This window comes from Colletotrichum siamense, assembly GCF_013390195.1.
Source record: "Colletotrichum siamense strain Cg363 chromosome Unknown KSG_Cg363_contig09, whole genome shotgun sequence".
Classification (NCBI taxonomy): Eukaryota; Fungi; Ascomycota; class Sordariomycetes; order Glomerellales; family Glomerellaceae; genus Colletotrichum; species Colletotrichum siamense.
In genome coordinates this window covers 3,490,542-3,507,358 of record NW_023501022.1, presented here as the reverse complement: position 1 = coordinate 3,507,358, position 16,817 = coordinate 3,490,542, and the positions used below count along the sequence as shown (strand labels likewise).

General features: G+C 55.3%; 3 protein-coding genes across 3 annotated transcripts; 1 reads left to right on the top strand and 2 right to left on the bottom strand.

Annotated features, from left to right (window-relative positions):
• Window positions 1-2,463: 2,463 nt before the first annotated feature.
• Window positions 2,464-8,784, bottom strand: ATG2 (Autophagy-related protein 2; the record flags this gene model as incomplete). The annotated part of the gene is made up of 3 exons (XM_036645493.1): window positions 2,464-2,481; window positions 2,531-8,539; window positions 8,611-8,784. 3 exons carry the CDS (start codon window positions 8,782-8,784, stop codon window positions 2,464-2,466), a joined length of 6,201 nt encoding a protein of 2,066 aa, XP_036489210.1.
• A 1,931-nt stretch (window positions 8,785-10,715) lies between these two features.
• On the bottom strand, window positions 10,716-12,484 carry FLD (Protein FLOWERING LOCUS D; the record flags this gene model as incomplete). Its single annotated transcript, XM_036645492.1, has 3 exons — window positions 10,716-11,611; window positions 11,686-12,271; window positions 12,467-12,484. The coding sequence occupies 3 exons, from the start codon at window positions 12,482-12,484 to the stop codon at window positions 10,716-10,718; spliced, it is 1,500 nt and encodes a 499-aa protein (XP_036490090.1).
• Window positions 12,485-14,930: 2,446 nt separating this feature from the next.
• CGCS363_v013642 (uncharacterized protein) lies at window positions 14,931-16,178 on the top strand (the record flags this gene model as incomplete). The annotated part of the gene is made up of 1 exon (XM_036645491.1): window positions 14,931-16,178. One exon carries the CDS (start codon window positions 14,931-14,933, stop codon window positions 16,176-16,178), a length of 1,248 nt encoding a protein of 415 aa, XP_036490089.1.
• Between the last annotated feature and the right edge of the window lie 639 nt (window positions 16,179-16,817).

The following is a 16,817-nucleotide window of genomic DNA, read 5'->3' as shown; positions in this document are numbered from 1 at the left end:
CTTCAGCTTCAGAGCTCGGTTTGCGACAGCTTGCGACTCTGCGATGCGCGCGCGACACGGCGGGGCAGGTTCCGATGGTGGAGGCGGGGTTACCAAAAGAGCAGGTGATGACGAGATCGATAACAACGGGACCGTCTGCGCACGCCGGGAGATAGTAACACACACACACACGACCAAATTCCTTCTCACGAGATGCGGCCTGATGAACAAGAATGTGTAAAGATGCAAGAAGGAAGTCAAGGTCAAGGGGGGAGGGACGATGAAAGGTAGGTAAGGCAAGGTAAGGTAAGAAACGACCAGATCCGGAAAACTTTAAGGCCGGGGAATGGGGAAATCAGCATTCGACGAAAATGGGGAATTACACAGTAAGTAGCACACGAGAAAGATGAGAAATGCGACACGAGTCGTAGCGTCAACTAAACCCCATCCGATCCCAAAAGTAACTTAGGTCCTCTCCCCTCCCTCCCTCCCTACCACTCTGTAAAGAGACCCTCAAAGGGCGCGCGGTACGGTTACGGGAATTTTTGCTCCCTCCAGCTACTAGGTAAGGGTCCGCGCGGGTTGCGCGTAGCTTTGGGGCTGTCCCGTCTTCAGGTAAGAGAAACCAAAAAAAAAGGCTGATAACCAGCGAGAGATTCCGATCGGCCGGAACGCCGATGACGCCATCATATTTGCTACATCGGACTTTTTGGGAGGGGAGCACCAGGAGCTGTGGCCAGCCGGCGGCGCTGCAAATGGAGAAAATGCGAAAGCAGCAAAGGCGCATTTGCGACAGCGGGCCGGCGGGGAGGGACAGCGGACAGGAACGGGGACGATGGGTAGGGGGGGCTGGGGTTTGGGTGTCCATCCGTACAAGTAAATAAGTCAGTGTATCTGTCTCCCCGCCGACGGGATATCTCTACGGATAAGGACTCAAGACACTTTGTGGAATGAGAGATTACCAGAGTTGCCATTTGTCAAAGCCCGCCCGCCTACGCCCCGTTAACCTCCTTCTGTACACGGCATAGAGAGCGTTCACCAAGATGGAACCACCACCAGGGCAAAGAGTCATAGGAACGCAACCCCGAGCTGACACCGTGACGGTCGCGACGGTCGTGATAGGCGGAGACGAGGCGGACGACTATATCAGAGTTCCTCTAATACGCCGAGAATGGCAACGGTTGTCGCCGGCTCTAGGTCCCCTGGATAACTCTCACGACTCAGGAAACGAACGAACCCTTCTTCCCGCCCGCCCATCAAGTACCTAACCATCCGGATGTCATGGGAAAGCCGCAACACGTAAGATTATTCCAGTGACCCCAGACATTTCAGCTGCAGCCCTAGACACTTCGCCTTGCCTTCTCGCGTCTTTCGCGCTGAACCTTAGTCATTGGTATAAAAAACGGGATAGCACAAAAAAAAAAAAAAAGCCTCTTTTGTTTTGCGAAATCATCCGGCGGGGTGCTCCCCTGCAACATCTTAGATCGGACGACGGGGGCCCTGCCAGCTAAGACAGCTGCAGGCTGCACACTGCACAGCAGCTCGAACCAATCACAGCCAGCAGCAGAGCTGCACAACGTGCAGCTTGTCATTGACGTGATCAACAACCCGGCATCCTTGGGAAATCGCGCGCGCGCGTTGCGTGTGAAGCATGAAGCCCCGAGGTAAATACATGCAGCAACGCACAGCCGAGAAAGGGAACTTAAGTACGGACAACATATAATAACGACCAAGAGGTTAGCGATATTATTCTTACCAGCAACGGACACGAGAGTTCTTCATGGAAGAAACAACGGTAGGGTCGCAGTCCAAGTAGACCAGGGCGAAGAAGCGACAGCGAAGGGCCAAGAGTGGATGTGGGGCACCCATTCATCGGTTTCCGAGATCCCGGCGCCTAGAAACACCCGAGTCCGCTTTGCCAATCAAAGCATCATCACTCCGTCCTTACCAACCACCTTTGCTTGATAAGCCGTTTTTGTTCGTAAACTGGACGCCACATATTGTGTTTCCTACGATCGACTCTGTTTGAAATGAACTGTGGTTTGAAACGCCTAAACTGCCTTTTTCGAGGCAAACAAAGTCCGACGACTCCGCCCTTGTACTATCTGCAAGCAACATTGAAAAAATAAGAGGAAAAGAAGGAAACTAGTGCCTTTCCTGCTGGTATCCATTCATCCGTCCACCATCCCCCACCTCCGTTGAGGCCAACGTTTCGGTTTGTAAACATGTCCATTCGAAGAGAAGTGTTGTTTTGTATAACTCATGATTACGCTTCTTTTCTGTGACCTGCGTTGCGTTGCATTCTGTGACATCCATAGCCCATTGTAAAAGTCGAGAAAATAAATCGAGAAACCTCCTTCGCCAGTCTATGATGCAGTCTCATGCAGTCGTATTGGGTGGGTGAAACCTGATCCCCTTGAACAAAGTAAAACCACCGCATTGGTATCTGGTGTATCGTGTGCGTGTGCTTGTAAGCTGTGGAATTTAGTGCCGCTTGTATTTCTGGAAAAATGTTAGCAATGATTTTGGGATAGGCTCCCGGAGTACTCACCTCCTCCGCCCTCCGTCTGTTCTGCGGATCCAAGCTGTTCGTCGCGCCCATCAGAGTCTGGCCAATAGCCTTCGTGGCCCCAATGGCAGGCCGGAAAATAATGGTTGGAGCTCGCTTCAAGACTGCCTTTGCGAGACCCTGCGCGCTGGAGCTGTCCATAACCTCGCCTGGCACCGCAATGATGGCATCGCGTGCCATATTCAAGTCCCTCGTAAGACTCGAGTATCCGCCGCGGAGACCTTGAATCACGCCAGTAGGCTGGTCTGCGTACAGGGAGATCTGCTTCTTCTCCTCTGGATCGAGATCCGCGTCCTCCCACGTATTGTCGGTCTGCGGCTTGTTGAGCAAGCCCTCGGCACCCTGGAGTGCGTACTGCGTTCCGATGGCCAGCTTGGCACCGAACTTGATCACTTCAGTTCCCGTCGTGCGCGCAAAGGCCGCGGCGCCCTTGCCGATGCTACGGACAATGCGTCCGTCCTTCTTGTACTCCTTGATCGGGACCTCAATCAGCTCCTTGAACCCGCTGCCGATGTTAACGATGCCCCTGACCGGTGCCAGACCAGCGAGAACACCAGCGAGTTGAGTACCCTTGACGTCCGGCATCCAGATATCGTTGAGAATCTTGCCCATCCTGTCGAAACCAGAGACGCCGTAGATGATGGTGTGACGCAAAGTCAAGCGAGCTTCGTCCAGAATGATAAAGTTCATAAACTCGGTGGTTCGACCCGACTTGAGTCCGGCGTAGTCGACGCGCTTGGGCTTGAAATCTAACTTGACCGGAATGTCGCGCACCTCGACACGTTGGAGGAATGGAATGTCGCTGGGTGAGCTGTGAACGGGAGCGTTATCGTCCTTGAATTCGAAGAATCTGGTGATGAAGTCCAGGGCGTCTTGATCGACGTGAAGCCTCAGGGGCAGAAGCGTCACTCGCAATACCATCTCAGACGCCGCGAGATCCGGCTGGGGCTTGACGGTCAGGAGCTCCAAGTGAGCCATGCTGGTACCCATCTCCCGTTCGCCAGCATCCTGATCGTATGTCATGAACTTCTTCCACGTCGAGGTCGGGACGTGGTCAAAGACGTCCAGGTTTTGCACGCGCACATCAATGGAGCTCTGGGTCTCCCCCGAATCGGGAGAGAAAGCAATCAGGTCGACGTTGACGCCCTGAAGCTCGAATGTGATCTTGTGGTGCTTGCTCCTGTTGAGTCTCAAGCGCTTCTTGGGTCTGTGTGCACCGCCAGCCCGACCTGTTGCTGTTGTGAAGGCCGTCGTAGCAAGAGACTCTGTTTCGGTCGCATTGTCGTTCAACTCCTGGTTGACCATCTGCGCCAGCTCCCGGGGGTCTTGCTTCGTCGAGATACCGATGTAAATCGAATTGAAAAGGAAGTCGCCGATTACTGTCTCGTCTTCTTCCGCGTCTTCCTCGAACGCAATGCGTTCCGAGCGTCGGCGACGTTCAATAGCCTTCTCTTCGACATCTTGCACGGCCTTGCTAATAACACTGCGAGTGCGTTCCCAATCGTATCCGTCAAAGAGGTTCCAAATAACGTGGACATCACGAACCGACACTCGCAGAGGAGCCTTCCTGATAAATTCCTTCGGGGCTCGGTCGTAGGTGTTCTTTGACGAGTTCCAGATTTGGGCTCTACCGTCGATATCCGGTCCCTTGTCGAAGAAGTTGTCCTCGATAACGAGATCACTACCGTCGTCTGACACGTGCGTGGATGCGCTGGCATTGAAGCTGGTAAGTAGCACTCCGTCGTGGGTATCTTGAGTTGTGGTTCCGATTGATGTGACCGAGCCATCTGCGTCAAAGAGGGTATCCGAAGGACCGGCGTCCCCGTAATATTGCGAATCGATATGCAATGGGCTTTCATCACTCGCGACGTCAAATTCCTCGTCGCCACCGAGCTCCTGGGCGAGCCCAAAGTCCTTGTCAAAATCATAATCGCCCTCGGCTTTTCCGAACGCCTCTGCAGATATTGAAGCCAAGAGGTCCTGCACTGGAACGACCTTGGTCCTGTACTTGTTCTCCTTGCTAGGTGGCGTCGGTGGCTTCAGTGCGTTTGCAAGAGTGATGAGAGTCTGAGTGGAATCGGCACACGTCTCCAGAACGAGGAGGTCGTCACGTAGGTCGACATCGACATGCTTTTCACCATCCTCCTCACTTTCTGTAACCTTAACAGTGACCTTTGCCGAAGAAATGTAGCAAATGCTGACAAAGCCTTGAGCAGCCAGTCGCGAGACTTGTTGCGACGACATATCCGCCGATTGGCGACGATTCACAGTGGAAGCGGTCGCGCCTATGTTAGCCACATCGTCAATGAGGAGAATTGAAGCCTTGTTGAGATCCAACGTCGCCGTCGTATCCACGTCCTTGGGCAGAACCACTTGAAGTCGAGCATCTGTGAACGCAATGAGGAGCTTGGAGGGGAGTCCCAAGGGGTTAAGACCAATCAAACAATCGCGGAAAACCAAGTCGACCGTCATAGGCTTACTATTGGGTCGAGCAGGGTCTGCAGGTCGAGTAGGTTGAGGCTTCTTGCCGGCCAGGGCTGTATGAGCTTGTTCACCGAGGTTGGCCACTGAGGCCGCGAGGCTGGCTTCAAAATCTTGAGGAGTGGCATCCTCGCCGAGTCCGAGAACATCCATGATGGTTGGCACCCGGTAGTCCACTGTAACATCGCGCATCTTGATTTTGATCACTGGCTCCATCTCGTCCCCAATCATGCGAACCATGAGAACCGGGCCTTGAGTGAGTGTGCCTGGAGGAAGCGTTGTTGATGAACTCACGAGGTCCTCTCGATGGTTGCGATTCACGGAAATGGCGTGTACGCCGAATGCCACCAGCGAGGGTACCGTAATCTGCGCGACCTCAAATCCCTTGAGGTTGGCGTTAATGATGCCGATCTTGCCACCGATGTCGACAGTCGCACCAAATTCCTTGATTTCCGCTAAGAGAAGCACACCAGGGCGGTCGTCTTCTGGGAGGTACTTTGCCACTGTCGCCAGTCGCGCGACTTCTTCACCCAGGGCGGGGAGGCAGTTGAGCTGATGCATGCGCTCGACTCTGACGTTGAACTGGTCGAACGTCACGCGGAGGACAGCGCCCTTACGCCTTTGCCTGAGAAGAGTGTCCACCATAATCTCATCGTCGCCCTGGTCGAACTTGACCTTGGAAGGAATAATAAGCTCTAGAAGGCGCTCGAGGTCTTTGTCCTTTGGCGTTGCGAGGTATTCGAACCTAACACCACTGATCTCGGCCGAGATGGGTGGCTCTCCTCTGGACCTTCGGATGTACGGGCCCGCCAGGCGCACCTTGCTGATAGCGAATCCGATACCAAGCTCTCGACTCACCATCTTGACAGCACTTGTTTCCAGGCCGACGCTGCACTCCTTGCCCTTCAACTCCAGGTTGAAACCGCCGATTCTCATATCGATCTTGTTCTCGGAAGCGGCCGACTTGTCGTCCGGGTTAATGGGAGCATCAAATCGAACACCACGGGGTTTAGGCGCTGGTTGGACCGGCGTTTTGACGGAGGGGGACGCGCTCGACGTCATTGAGGAACTCATGTTAAGAAAACTGCTCAATCCGCCAAACCAGCTGAACGTCTCGTCTAACCTCTGCAGATCGAGCTGTACCAAGAGTGGCAATGTTGTAATTTCCGTCCGAGTCGAGTTGGGCGATTTAATCACCTTCATCGATATATCGGAGCCGGCTGAGGGAAACTTGTCCATTACAGACGCTCGCATCTGCAAACTTTGATCAAAGCAGACGATGTCGTCCTTTGCATAGCCAAAACGAAACTTTTCCAGGTCAATTGTTGTTTCGAGGGAGCTCTTGACAGCACTGAGACATAGGCTGAGGTTTTCAAGCTCTGTACGGAGAAGGATCTCTGGCTGCATCTGCAATCCACCAGAGCCAAAGATTCTTTCGGCGGTGTCAGCAACACCACCAAGTTGGTGGAGGAAATGCAGTGAAATCTTTTCAAACACCACTTTGATGTCAGGCATCGATGACTCCTGCGATGACTTCGCCGTAGTAGTGGTTGTCTTCGGGGCAGGAGTAGCGGTGGTGCCCTTCAGGGCATCCATCAGCTTTCCAACGACGACTGCGAGTAAGTATGCCAAAGAAGCGTCAAAGCGGACTTCCAATGGCGACAAGTGAACCTCAACGTCGCCATCGCTTTGTGGCTCCGTGAAGACTAGACCGGGCGACCGGGGCGCGACACTCGATCTCATGCCCGGCGACGTGGAGTACACGGAAAAAGCCCCTGGAACCTGAGGTGCCACAGATCTCGCCAAGCCTGGTGATCCTGGAGCTTGGCTCAAGACAGATGCTTGTGCGTCCGCAGGGACATGCACGTGCTGGTGTAACGATGGGACGTATAATGATATGGTGTTCAGAGACAGGATTTCCTTCACAAGTCTCGTTGGGCCTCTCGGCGTTGCCACATCATCGGCCGGGGCATGGGCGTCTGCAACACCTTCGTCCTCAGAATTCCTTCTCGATGAGCGTTGGGCTTCATGTCTAGTGAATCCCGATTCAACATCGCCGACCGCGGGGTAAGCCGTGGGATGGGGCGGTGCGGGTGCGTCTGTGAATTCAGGGCTGGGTGGCTCCTTTACACCTTCATCTCTGACTGGTGGCGGCGATGGCTGGCGCAAGACTGGGCTTGCCTTCTTGAACACAGGGGAAGTCTCAGGGCTGGGATCGTCCCATCCTCCCGGCATACGGGACCCAGCACTTTGGGCCTCGGTCTGAGAGAACGCGCTCATGTACATGCTTTCGGCCTCTTCGTGGGTGAAAACATGCGACTGCGCAAGATCCTCTTCCTCGGCGGGACCAGAGCTGCGACTGGTGGTGCTCGAATGCTGCGACGACTTCAAGTTTCCTGGCTCGGCAAACGCGATGGGAGGCATACCCTCAGTCGATTGCGACGGTTCTGACCTCGCCTCTCGCTGGAAACTGGCCCACGGGGCAGCCCGATCATCATCGCCCAGGATTGTAGATTGGGAAACAGGCACGTGCCCGCGCGGTGAGAAGTCTTGATATATCGACGCGCGCGGCGTGTTCGTCTCTTCCTCCTCCGCCGGCTCTTCGGGTTGACTCGAGAAGTCGTAGGGGATGTTAAAGGCCTCCTCGCTATCTTGCAACAGAGCGTCGTCCACCTCAGAGAGCTCGTCCGAGGTGGAAGAGAGAAAGCTGTCTTGCATGCTGGGTCGGAAGGTACTATGCCTCGACGCGGCACCCCGCTCGCTGAATGATGGCGACTGAGAAACAGCAGGCGACGAAATCGATGGCGAGCGGGCAAATTGTGAAAAGACATTCGCTTCTGATATCAAGTACGCCCGAACCCTAGACAAGGCGACTTGACGTTTTCCTTCCTTGGGCGCAATAACCGGGGCACCCTCCTCGTTCTGTGTCTCGGCGGTGACACCCTCCACATCGATGCGGTCCAGGGCCAGCTCGAAAGTAACCAGCTCCGGCGCAGTCGCGTTCGGCTCGATCGGGACCTCGACGTCCATTTGAAACGTGACGCCTCTAATACGTACCTGGATGCGATCAACAATTCCCTGGAGGAAGCCGGCCAGAAAGCCCGGCAAGGACAGCGGCTGGCCCGTTCCAAACTGACTCCCGTCGTCGCTCATGGAACTTTCGCTCATGGCCATGGAGCCGCCGAGGTCCTGCGTCTCGGCGGCGAGGGCATCCTCTAGCCTCCGCTTCTCGTCGGCCAGCGAGGCATCTTTCAGGGCCACATCCTCGTTGAGGAAGGACTCGGCGAGGTTCACGGTGTTCGGCAGTCTGGAGTCGTCGGTCGAGGGCGTGGCGGCCTTTGCCTTAGTATCGTCGCCACTGGTAGAAACCTTCAACCGGACGTCGACGCCGTCGATCTCGATAATGATAGGGCTCGTATAAAAGTCGACCGGAATCGTGACGCTGAGCTTCAGGACTTTTGCTTTTTGGATCTGGAACGAGGCGGGTAGTTGCAACAGGTGCTCGAGTTTCTGGCGGTTGAGCACTTCATGTTAGCCTACTGGTATCGCTCCTAACCCGCACGGGTGGCGTATCAACGTACCTTGAGGCGCACTCCGACATCTTTGAACTCTGCTGTCGTTGTCCTGCCCAGCGCGAACTGTAGGTTTTCCATGTCCAGGGTCTCCTCGTCGAGCAGCTCGAGACGCCGCAGGGCGTATATGAGCAAGCGCTTCGACAGAGTCGAGCTCCGGAAGCTCTGGAATATGGTAGCCATGTTGGGCTGGTCGTGGTCGTTCCGCGACCGCGGGCCGGACGCTCTCGATGGGAGATTTGGGTTCGGGTTCGAGATGAGCGTACAGTCCGGGGAGGTTTTGGAGGACGATGAGTATTTCAAGGGGTGTACGGCGGCTGTTGCCGTACAGTAGACAGCCTACTGGCGGTTTGAAAGGCGAGAGTGGCCTCGGAAGGCAGGTGCGATGCTGCAGCTGGGGGCTACAGCAACCAGGGCAGTCGGGTATCGTGGGGCGGTTCACCGGGTTGAGGGGCTGGAGGCTGCAGTCGCCGTGTTATCAGAAGACACCCGGCCCAAGGCGGGGACACAGTTCATGGTGCGTTCGTCATTCAAAGATAGGGTTTCGCTACGGGGGGCCTTGAGAGAGAAGTATCGAGAAATCGTTGGGCGTCGTCAGAGGGCGAGAGAGGGCGATGCCGGATAAGATGGGCTTGATAGTAGGTAAGTAACACAGAACCAGGCACAGGTCAGACTGTATGATGCACCTCAGGATGTGTAGTTTCTACAACAAGCTGGAAGGCCGCAACGGCGGCAAAGAAAGGCAAAACAGGGTACCTTACAGGAAGTGCACGGCAAAGGTCGGGACGATAGGCATAAGCCAGAAAAAAAGCCAGCCTAAGGCAGATGGAGTGGCTTGGACAGTAGGATGTGCAGTGTTTGGTGATGAGTGACAGACGGGTGGCAGAATGGGGACCGACTGCCTTACAGGACTTGGGGTTTTGGGGGAAGGGGGGCAAAGGCGGTCATGGACGGAATGGGAGGCACAAGCATGGAGCAAGCCAAGCAGGTGCACTAAAGATTGTCTCTTCCCCCCACACCTCAGGCTCTAACAGCGCGTGACTCTCTGGCCGCCTTCACGTCACCGACAGGGTGTGCAGGGGTCTTCGTCAGTTGACTCTCTGTCTGGGGTGTGCCTGTCTTTCCGGGGGGCTTGCCGCTTGAGTTGCTTATCGATAAGCACTCATTACCTGCTGGCAATATTTGCTTGGCTTTTGATTTGGAGGCAGCCAGGCTTGTGACCGTACCTCCTGGGGCGGCGAGAGGTCACTGTGGAATGGCGATCCAGGCGCTATCCTGGCTGGTACACTGCACCGTGCACCCGTTCCACCTGAGCGATGCAGCACGATAGAGCCCTCCACTCCACGCCATGCCTTTCCGCGGTACGTACCCTCCCTCCTCTCCGTCCAGACTCCTCCGACACATCCACTCATGCTGTGTCTTTCGCCCTCTCTGGCTGCCAGCTGTCTCAAGTCGTCATTCCGGCGTAAAGTGTCGGAAGCATTGCATGCCAGGTAGCCCTGTTGCTGGCCGTAAACCTGGCAACAATCTATCTGCCTCCCCCTGACTGGGTTTTTGATTTGACGAAACCTGAGCATGATACACATGCGTTGTTGATGTTTGGCTCAATCTCACAAGCACCAGACACACGCCAGGTTGGTTGCTCTGCTTGTCAGTATATACTGCTTTGTTGCACTATGTCAGTTCCCCGACCTCAGCCAATGAGGTACTCGGAATGACGCATGCAGAGACATCCAATCGTCGTCTATGGATCAGATAACCTCTTTGTCCAACGCACAACTGACATGAACCTCTGCGCCTCTCTGCCAACAGTCAGCCACCATAAAACAAGACTTCTTCAAGCCCGTTTGACGCCGCATGGAATGGGGGCTTTATGTTTCAGTTTCCGTGCTTACATACATGGCAGAGCATTACGGAATGAAGTATATCTTTCAGTAAACGCGGCCAACAGTCCATACCCACCGTCCCATGAAGAAATTCAAGTCTAATAACCGTAAAAAGGGAACGTAGAAGTAAAAGGTCACATGAAGACGTTCAACCTCCGAGGACGGCTCCCATCTCTTTCTATCAAGGGTCTCTCACTCTCTCTCTCTTCCGAGTCCTTCTAGCGTCTCCTACTCTTGATCCGCGCTGCTACTAGCCCTCCCGTAGGCTTCAGCCACCCTCCGACCGACACTCTCACCGCTCCAATACGCACCCGTCGCCGTGCCCAATGCGACGAACGGCGCCGTGTGCTCGCCGGCCAGCCACAGCCCGCCCTCCGGCACGCCCTCGCGCATCGCCTCGACGTCCTTATCGCCCTCCTCCAGTCCCACCTGGAAGTTACTGTAGCTGCCGTTGCCTGCGAGATCGTCGCGCAGCCAGTCCGTCGCCAAGCATCCCGTGGGCCTGCAGTCGGGCGACCTCTCGTCGTAGCCCGGCATCCGGGAGTAGTACGGCCTGAAGAAATCGTAAAGGAAATAGTTTCTCTCGGGTATCGTCTTCAGCTTCGCCACTTCCTCCGTAATGTACTTGGACTCGTCTCCAAAAATGTAGAATAGCAATGTCGGGTGTGAGTCCGGGCCCAGCGACGCGAGCTCGACAATCTCCTGGTTCCACCGCTTCGGGTTCAATTTGGCAGAGTAGGTAGGGGCCAGCCACTGGCAAAAGCCCTGCACCCTTGGGCCGTCGGCGTCGTCGGAAGCGAGCCAGAACGCCTTGGGGAAAGTAATGTAAACCTTTTCGAGACATCCGTACCCGATGGCCTTGATACCGCGCTCAACCCGCTCAGGTAGGGGCGGATCGAATGCCTGCAGGTTCTTCTTCAGCCACCCAAGAGGGGCAGTCATGACAACTTCGTCAAACTCGAGTACGTGGCCGGTATCGGTGTGAACCCTTGGTTTCAGGCGGTCCGGCGTCTTAAGCTCTACTTTGATGACGCGGGCATCGTACATGATGTCCGCGTTATGTCTTACCGGCTCCGCGACCCGTTCGAGGATCTTCTCGTAGGTGCCGGCGCAAAAGAGGTTTTCTCGAATAAAGTCAACCCTGGCTCTGAGGATACTATCCACCCTTGCGGGACTTCTGCCAGGGAGAGTCACTTACCGCCGTCTATGCACTCTTCCAACCAAAAGAACTTCAGGCTTTGGGTCTGAACCGGAGTTCCAATGAACGCGCCCCAAGATTCAGCAACTTGAAGAACAATGGAGCGTTTCTTGGCGTAGTCCTCTTCCGTTTCGGGTATCTTCTCAGCCAGCCTTTCCTGGAAAAAGTCCCAGAGGCTCTCGTCGGGATGAATGCTGGCAGTGTTCTTGTTTGAGTGTTGAAAAGCGTCCTGGATAATGCCCCACATGATGCTGGAGTAGTGTTCGCTATCCGCAGGGTCAAGCAAGATTCCATCCTCGTCGACCATGTAAGTCCGGTGATCCCAGCTGCCGACGGCGGTCTCTGTCTCTTTGGCCAGGTCAAGTATGGGGTTGTCGTCGGTGCCGTGTATCCAGTTCGGGCCCAGGTCAACGGTATATCCATTGGGAAGTTTATCCTGGACCACGCGTCCGCCGAGGCGCGTCCGGCCTTCGATGATGGTTACAAGCAGGCCATATTGGATGAGAATATCGGCACAGCGCAAACCAGCGAGGCCGGCGCCGACAATCGCAATGTGTGGTCTGGGGCCTGACTCGGATTGTTTGCGCTGTAATTTGGCATGAGCAGGGTGCGTTGGCAAGAAACAAGCAAGCAAGCGGCCATCGTATTGTAAGCCGATGTGTGACAGGTACGGACAGGGAAGTCAAGACGGCTTTGCCCATCAAGGAAGACATTGGGCGGTCCCGGCCCGAAGCGTCCCACTAGCGACGTTAGGCACGTGGTTGACGAGAAGCAGACTTACCCGCGCAAATGAATCCATGGTTAATGATCTGAGCAGAAGTTTTTCTTGGCCGATTCCAAGGAGGCTTTGGAGTCGACAGGATTCAAGGTCCTGGTAAATGCGGGATGTGCTGCGGTTTGAAGGGCTGTGATACGAAACTGAGTAAGCGTCCATTGTTGCAGATGCGAGAGAAGCGATTGGTGAGTAAAGAAGGTATATGATGAAGCAAGTCCGGAGGATCTGGAGAGTTGGAGGGACGCCAAACTAAGCCAGATGCTGCCACCGGGGCACTAGTCCGTGAGAGGGCCAAATAAAGTCACAAGAGATCGGTTAGATCCAGGCGAAAGCAAGAACAGATGAGACAAGAGAATGAGTGCAAGGGGAGTTTGGGGTTGGGGAGAGGTCAGGCTGGATGTGGGGATGACGAGCAACGTGGTGGAATGTCTTGCTCCCAGCGGCTAGCATTTGGCAGAGGGGGAGAGGGGATCATGGGTCTTTGACTGATATGTACAATGAGCCCGGCTGTTTGGGTCGCGGACATGCGCCGCCATGAGGGATAAGCGCAAGAAGTCCAGATAAGGTAAAGGTCGAGGGCGGCAAGCGAAGCCGTGGTAAAAAGCAGGCGTAGTAGCTTATGATAGCTCACAAGCCACCTAAACCATGGAAGCTATGCCGGCAACCATGAGCAGAGGCGAGCACATCCAGACAAGCCCATTTATGCGCCGTCGAAATGCCGTTCAAAGTGTCTTACCTAACCGAAATGTTGATAAGAGGCGAGAGACGGAGAGATCAGTGGAACAGGACTGTCCAGTAGGTAGAAGGCAGAGGGGGTGAAGTCGGTCCGGGCTGAGTAGCGTGATAGAGTCTCTTACTCTGTCACTGCAGCGACAACCAACCAACCAACCAACCAACCCCTCCCTCAGTCTCTCCGCCTGTCGAGTTGTCGCATAAAGGCGGTTGATCCAGCCAGCCGGCCAATGATTCGCAAGAGAACGGAGTGTGCTCCTCCTAAATGCGAGTACACCTGGCCCTTGGCTCGTTCAAGAGACGGCAGCCGAGTTATCATTGAGTGCGGCATCGCCTTTTTCGGGCTTTGCGGGCGCCGGTGGACGTAATGGATGGGCATTGGAAAGGGAGCATTGGTGGAATGGGGTTGGAATTTGACCAGGGAAGCGATCAAGGAGAAAACAACGGCAGCGACGGGCGGAGAAACAGAAAGACGGACTTACTATCTTATTAGGAGCGATCGGGCGGGGGAACTGGTGAGCGCGCTAAGCCTCGATATCATCCGGGATACCGTCAGGAAGGCCTCGACGAACGAAGGACAGGATGCCGATGGCCAGGAAAGGGGAGAAAGAGGGACAAAAAGCCCGGGTGAAGGAGGACGAGGACGACGGAGGAGCAGACGGCCGGTGTGTGTTGTTTGCTGGGAATTCGGGAAACGAGCCCGCGAGTCAAACGATGGACGGAACAGTGAGGTGACGGCGGCGGCGGCAGCAGCAGCAGCAGATGAGGAACGACCGTCCGTCGCGGCCAGAGGAGGCAATGAAAGTTGTGCTGCGGTCTTGCGGTGCGGTGCGGTGCTGTGCGGTGGACCTGACCTGACGACAAGAAACCACAAACCCAACAGGACGGTGGAGGGGCAATCCAATGGATGAAGGAAGGTGCAGTGGAGGGCAACGACACCACACACGCACACGCACACAGCAAAGCAACGCCTGCCCGCTCCTACAACAGACCTCACCTCAGGAAGGCAATAGCGGGTGGAGGGGTCCCCGAATCGCTGCTTCGCTGCAACGGTGGAGGGGCTCTGGTGACACTTCACTGCTATTGCTCCACCGCAGCGTCATCCCTCCACTAAAATCTCCATTCCCGCCTGTCCGCTCTTTCTCCTTCATGCGCTTTCCCTGAGTCTCCTGGCTTGGTCTTCCCTTCCTGCTTCCCTTGCCTCCCCGTCCCGTTCCTTCTCTCTCTCACATTTTCTCTGTCTGTCTACTCCTCTCTCTCCTCTCTGATGCGTCAAGTTTCGCCGAGCATCTACCTTGCCCCTCGACGGACGGGAACAGAAAAAGACCTGACACCATCGCCGTCATGTGTAGCCCCAGACACCCTGTCACCGACGTCCAATGACTCGATGGCCGCCCAGCAATGACGAACAACAAAATGCACACATGAGGAGGAGCCGACGATACCCTCAGACCTCGCTCTTTCCCTTTGCTCTCACCTCACTCGCCAAAAGCGACAACCCTCGTCTGCTCGCCCACCGCAATCGCTGCAGCCATTCTCAATTGAGCGACGCTCGTCCATGTCGATCACCAATGGACCCGATAAACCCCATTGGACCCTGCCGACTTGGCCAGGGATTCCATCCTGCGCCAACATGTAGTCCGACCCTCTGATATTGCTTCCCCGCCGACCCGGCCGTCTTGTCTTTTTGCATTTCCGGACACCAGAAACCTACCAGAGCCTCATCCGCGGGGTCACGATGCTCACCAAAGCGCCTTCTCCACTAGCTGTTACCCTCATCCTCTTGCTATTCGCCGTGTCCGGGACTTCCCAACAGGACCATGACGATGATCAGGGTCAGGCTGTCCAGCCTACGCCACCCGCCGACACGTCTGACGCCCAGCTCTCGTGGCAATCCGCTTTTTGGGCCCTCGTGGCTGTCGCTCTGAACACTGTAACCCAGCCCTCGGGCCGCATCGTCGGGTTTCCATCGTCATGGAGTCCCGCGCTGAAGTGTTCGCCTGTGTTTTGCATCGTCAACGCTATCGAGGCCCTCAACTGCATCCGTGTTCGCCGTGCCTTCGAATGGACCCTCGTTGTCTCGCCGCACAAGTACGATGTCGATGAGAAATCCGCGCACAGTGACGTGGTTAACTTACAGCGCAACACGCTGATTCGTGTCGTCGCTTTCATCCTCGGCCCTGTGCTGCAAGCGACGAAGCTCTATGCCTGCCGAGGCATCTTCTGGACACAAGTCTTGGCGGCCATATATCTTGGAAGTTTCTTTTGCGACGAGGTCATGTTGTGTCTCTTGTGGCTGACTGGGTCGACTGCCAGCCGGGAGGGCGTCACGGGACTCGTCGAAGCGATACTCAGCCCTGCGGTGCCTCCTACGTCGCCAAAAACCGCAACATTTGACGATGACGTCCAAGAGCAAAATGAAGCCACGATGCCACAGGGCTTGGCTATTATCCTTTCTTTCTTGTTCCTACTGTGGTTTGCAGGCACTGCTGCGACTGGAATTTGCGTCAAACACCCCAATATGGCAGCGTGGATCAAAGTCGTGAATGTCCTCTTGGGCGGACCAGCATCCGCTATTACCTTCGGCGTTCTTTCTTACAGGAAGAGCAGTGGAGTCTTACGAATTCTCAAGGATGGTGCCCTTGGTTTTGCTGTGCCTGTCTGGCTATCTGGTTTCCTCACCAATATCATATGGAATTGCACACCCATGGTGGAGGTTTTGGAAAACGGGGTCGTCGCTTTCCACGCGAATGCTCGCCCCAAGGACTGGACATGGAAAGTCACGGGCGTGTTCTCAACATTCGGGCTTGGCCTATTGGCACGTCACTTTCTCGCAAATGTTGATCGCCACGGAATACCCAAACCGGTCAGGGTCACCTTGACATTGTGGGCAGGTGCCCACCTGGCAACCGCGCTGGCAATGTACAGCTTGGCTCACGATCCTAGTCTTACCTTCAAACCATCGTGGACGGACGTCTTGGGCTGAAGGCAGTGAGGCAGGCTTTGGCGGGGTTGCATTTGACAACCTGGATGGTCATGGAGTAGGCGAAGCCATCTTACTGCGCAGAGCCCGGGAAATTCAATTGAACCATGAATACTCACTATCCGATGTCGTGCTTCGGCCGATATGAGACCATCTGATCAATATCCCACCATCCCTGACGGCCTCAACGTCTATTGAAGAGGCTCTGCACCAAGACAGGAAAGATGCTAGACTGAAAGAGGATCTCCAGCCTTGGAATAGATAAGGTAGAGCTCATAGTGGGATGATGCGCCCCTCTGCGGGGTAAATCTTCCTCTGTGGGGGAAGCATCAACAGGGGGCCCCGTCTTGTGTCTAATGCTCAGCGCATCGCAAAGTGTACCAAACATCAGCTTTCCGTGGAACTCAGCTTTGCCCTTAACTTTGCTCACATCTCGTCGTCAACAACCCAGCATTTCTCCATCTTAGTCGATTTCTCATCAGATAATACTCGGAGCATGAGTAATCATCAAAGACCCCAGTCGCGTCAAAGCTTCGGCAACCCCCCGGCTTGGTCTTCAGACGCATCCCCGGACGCCATCTCATTCCCCCAGCCTCCCTCGAGCCAATCACAACTCTCCCGAAATCAGCACCGTCCGCCAGG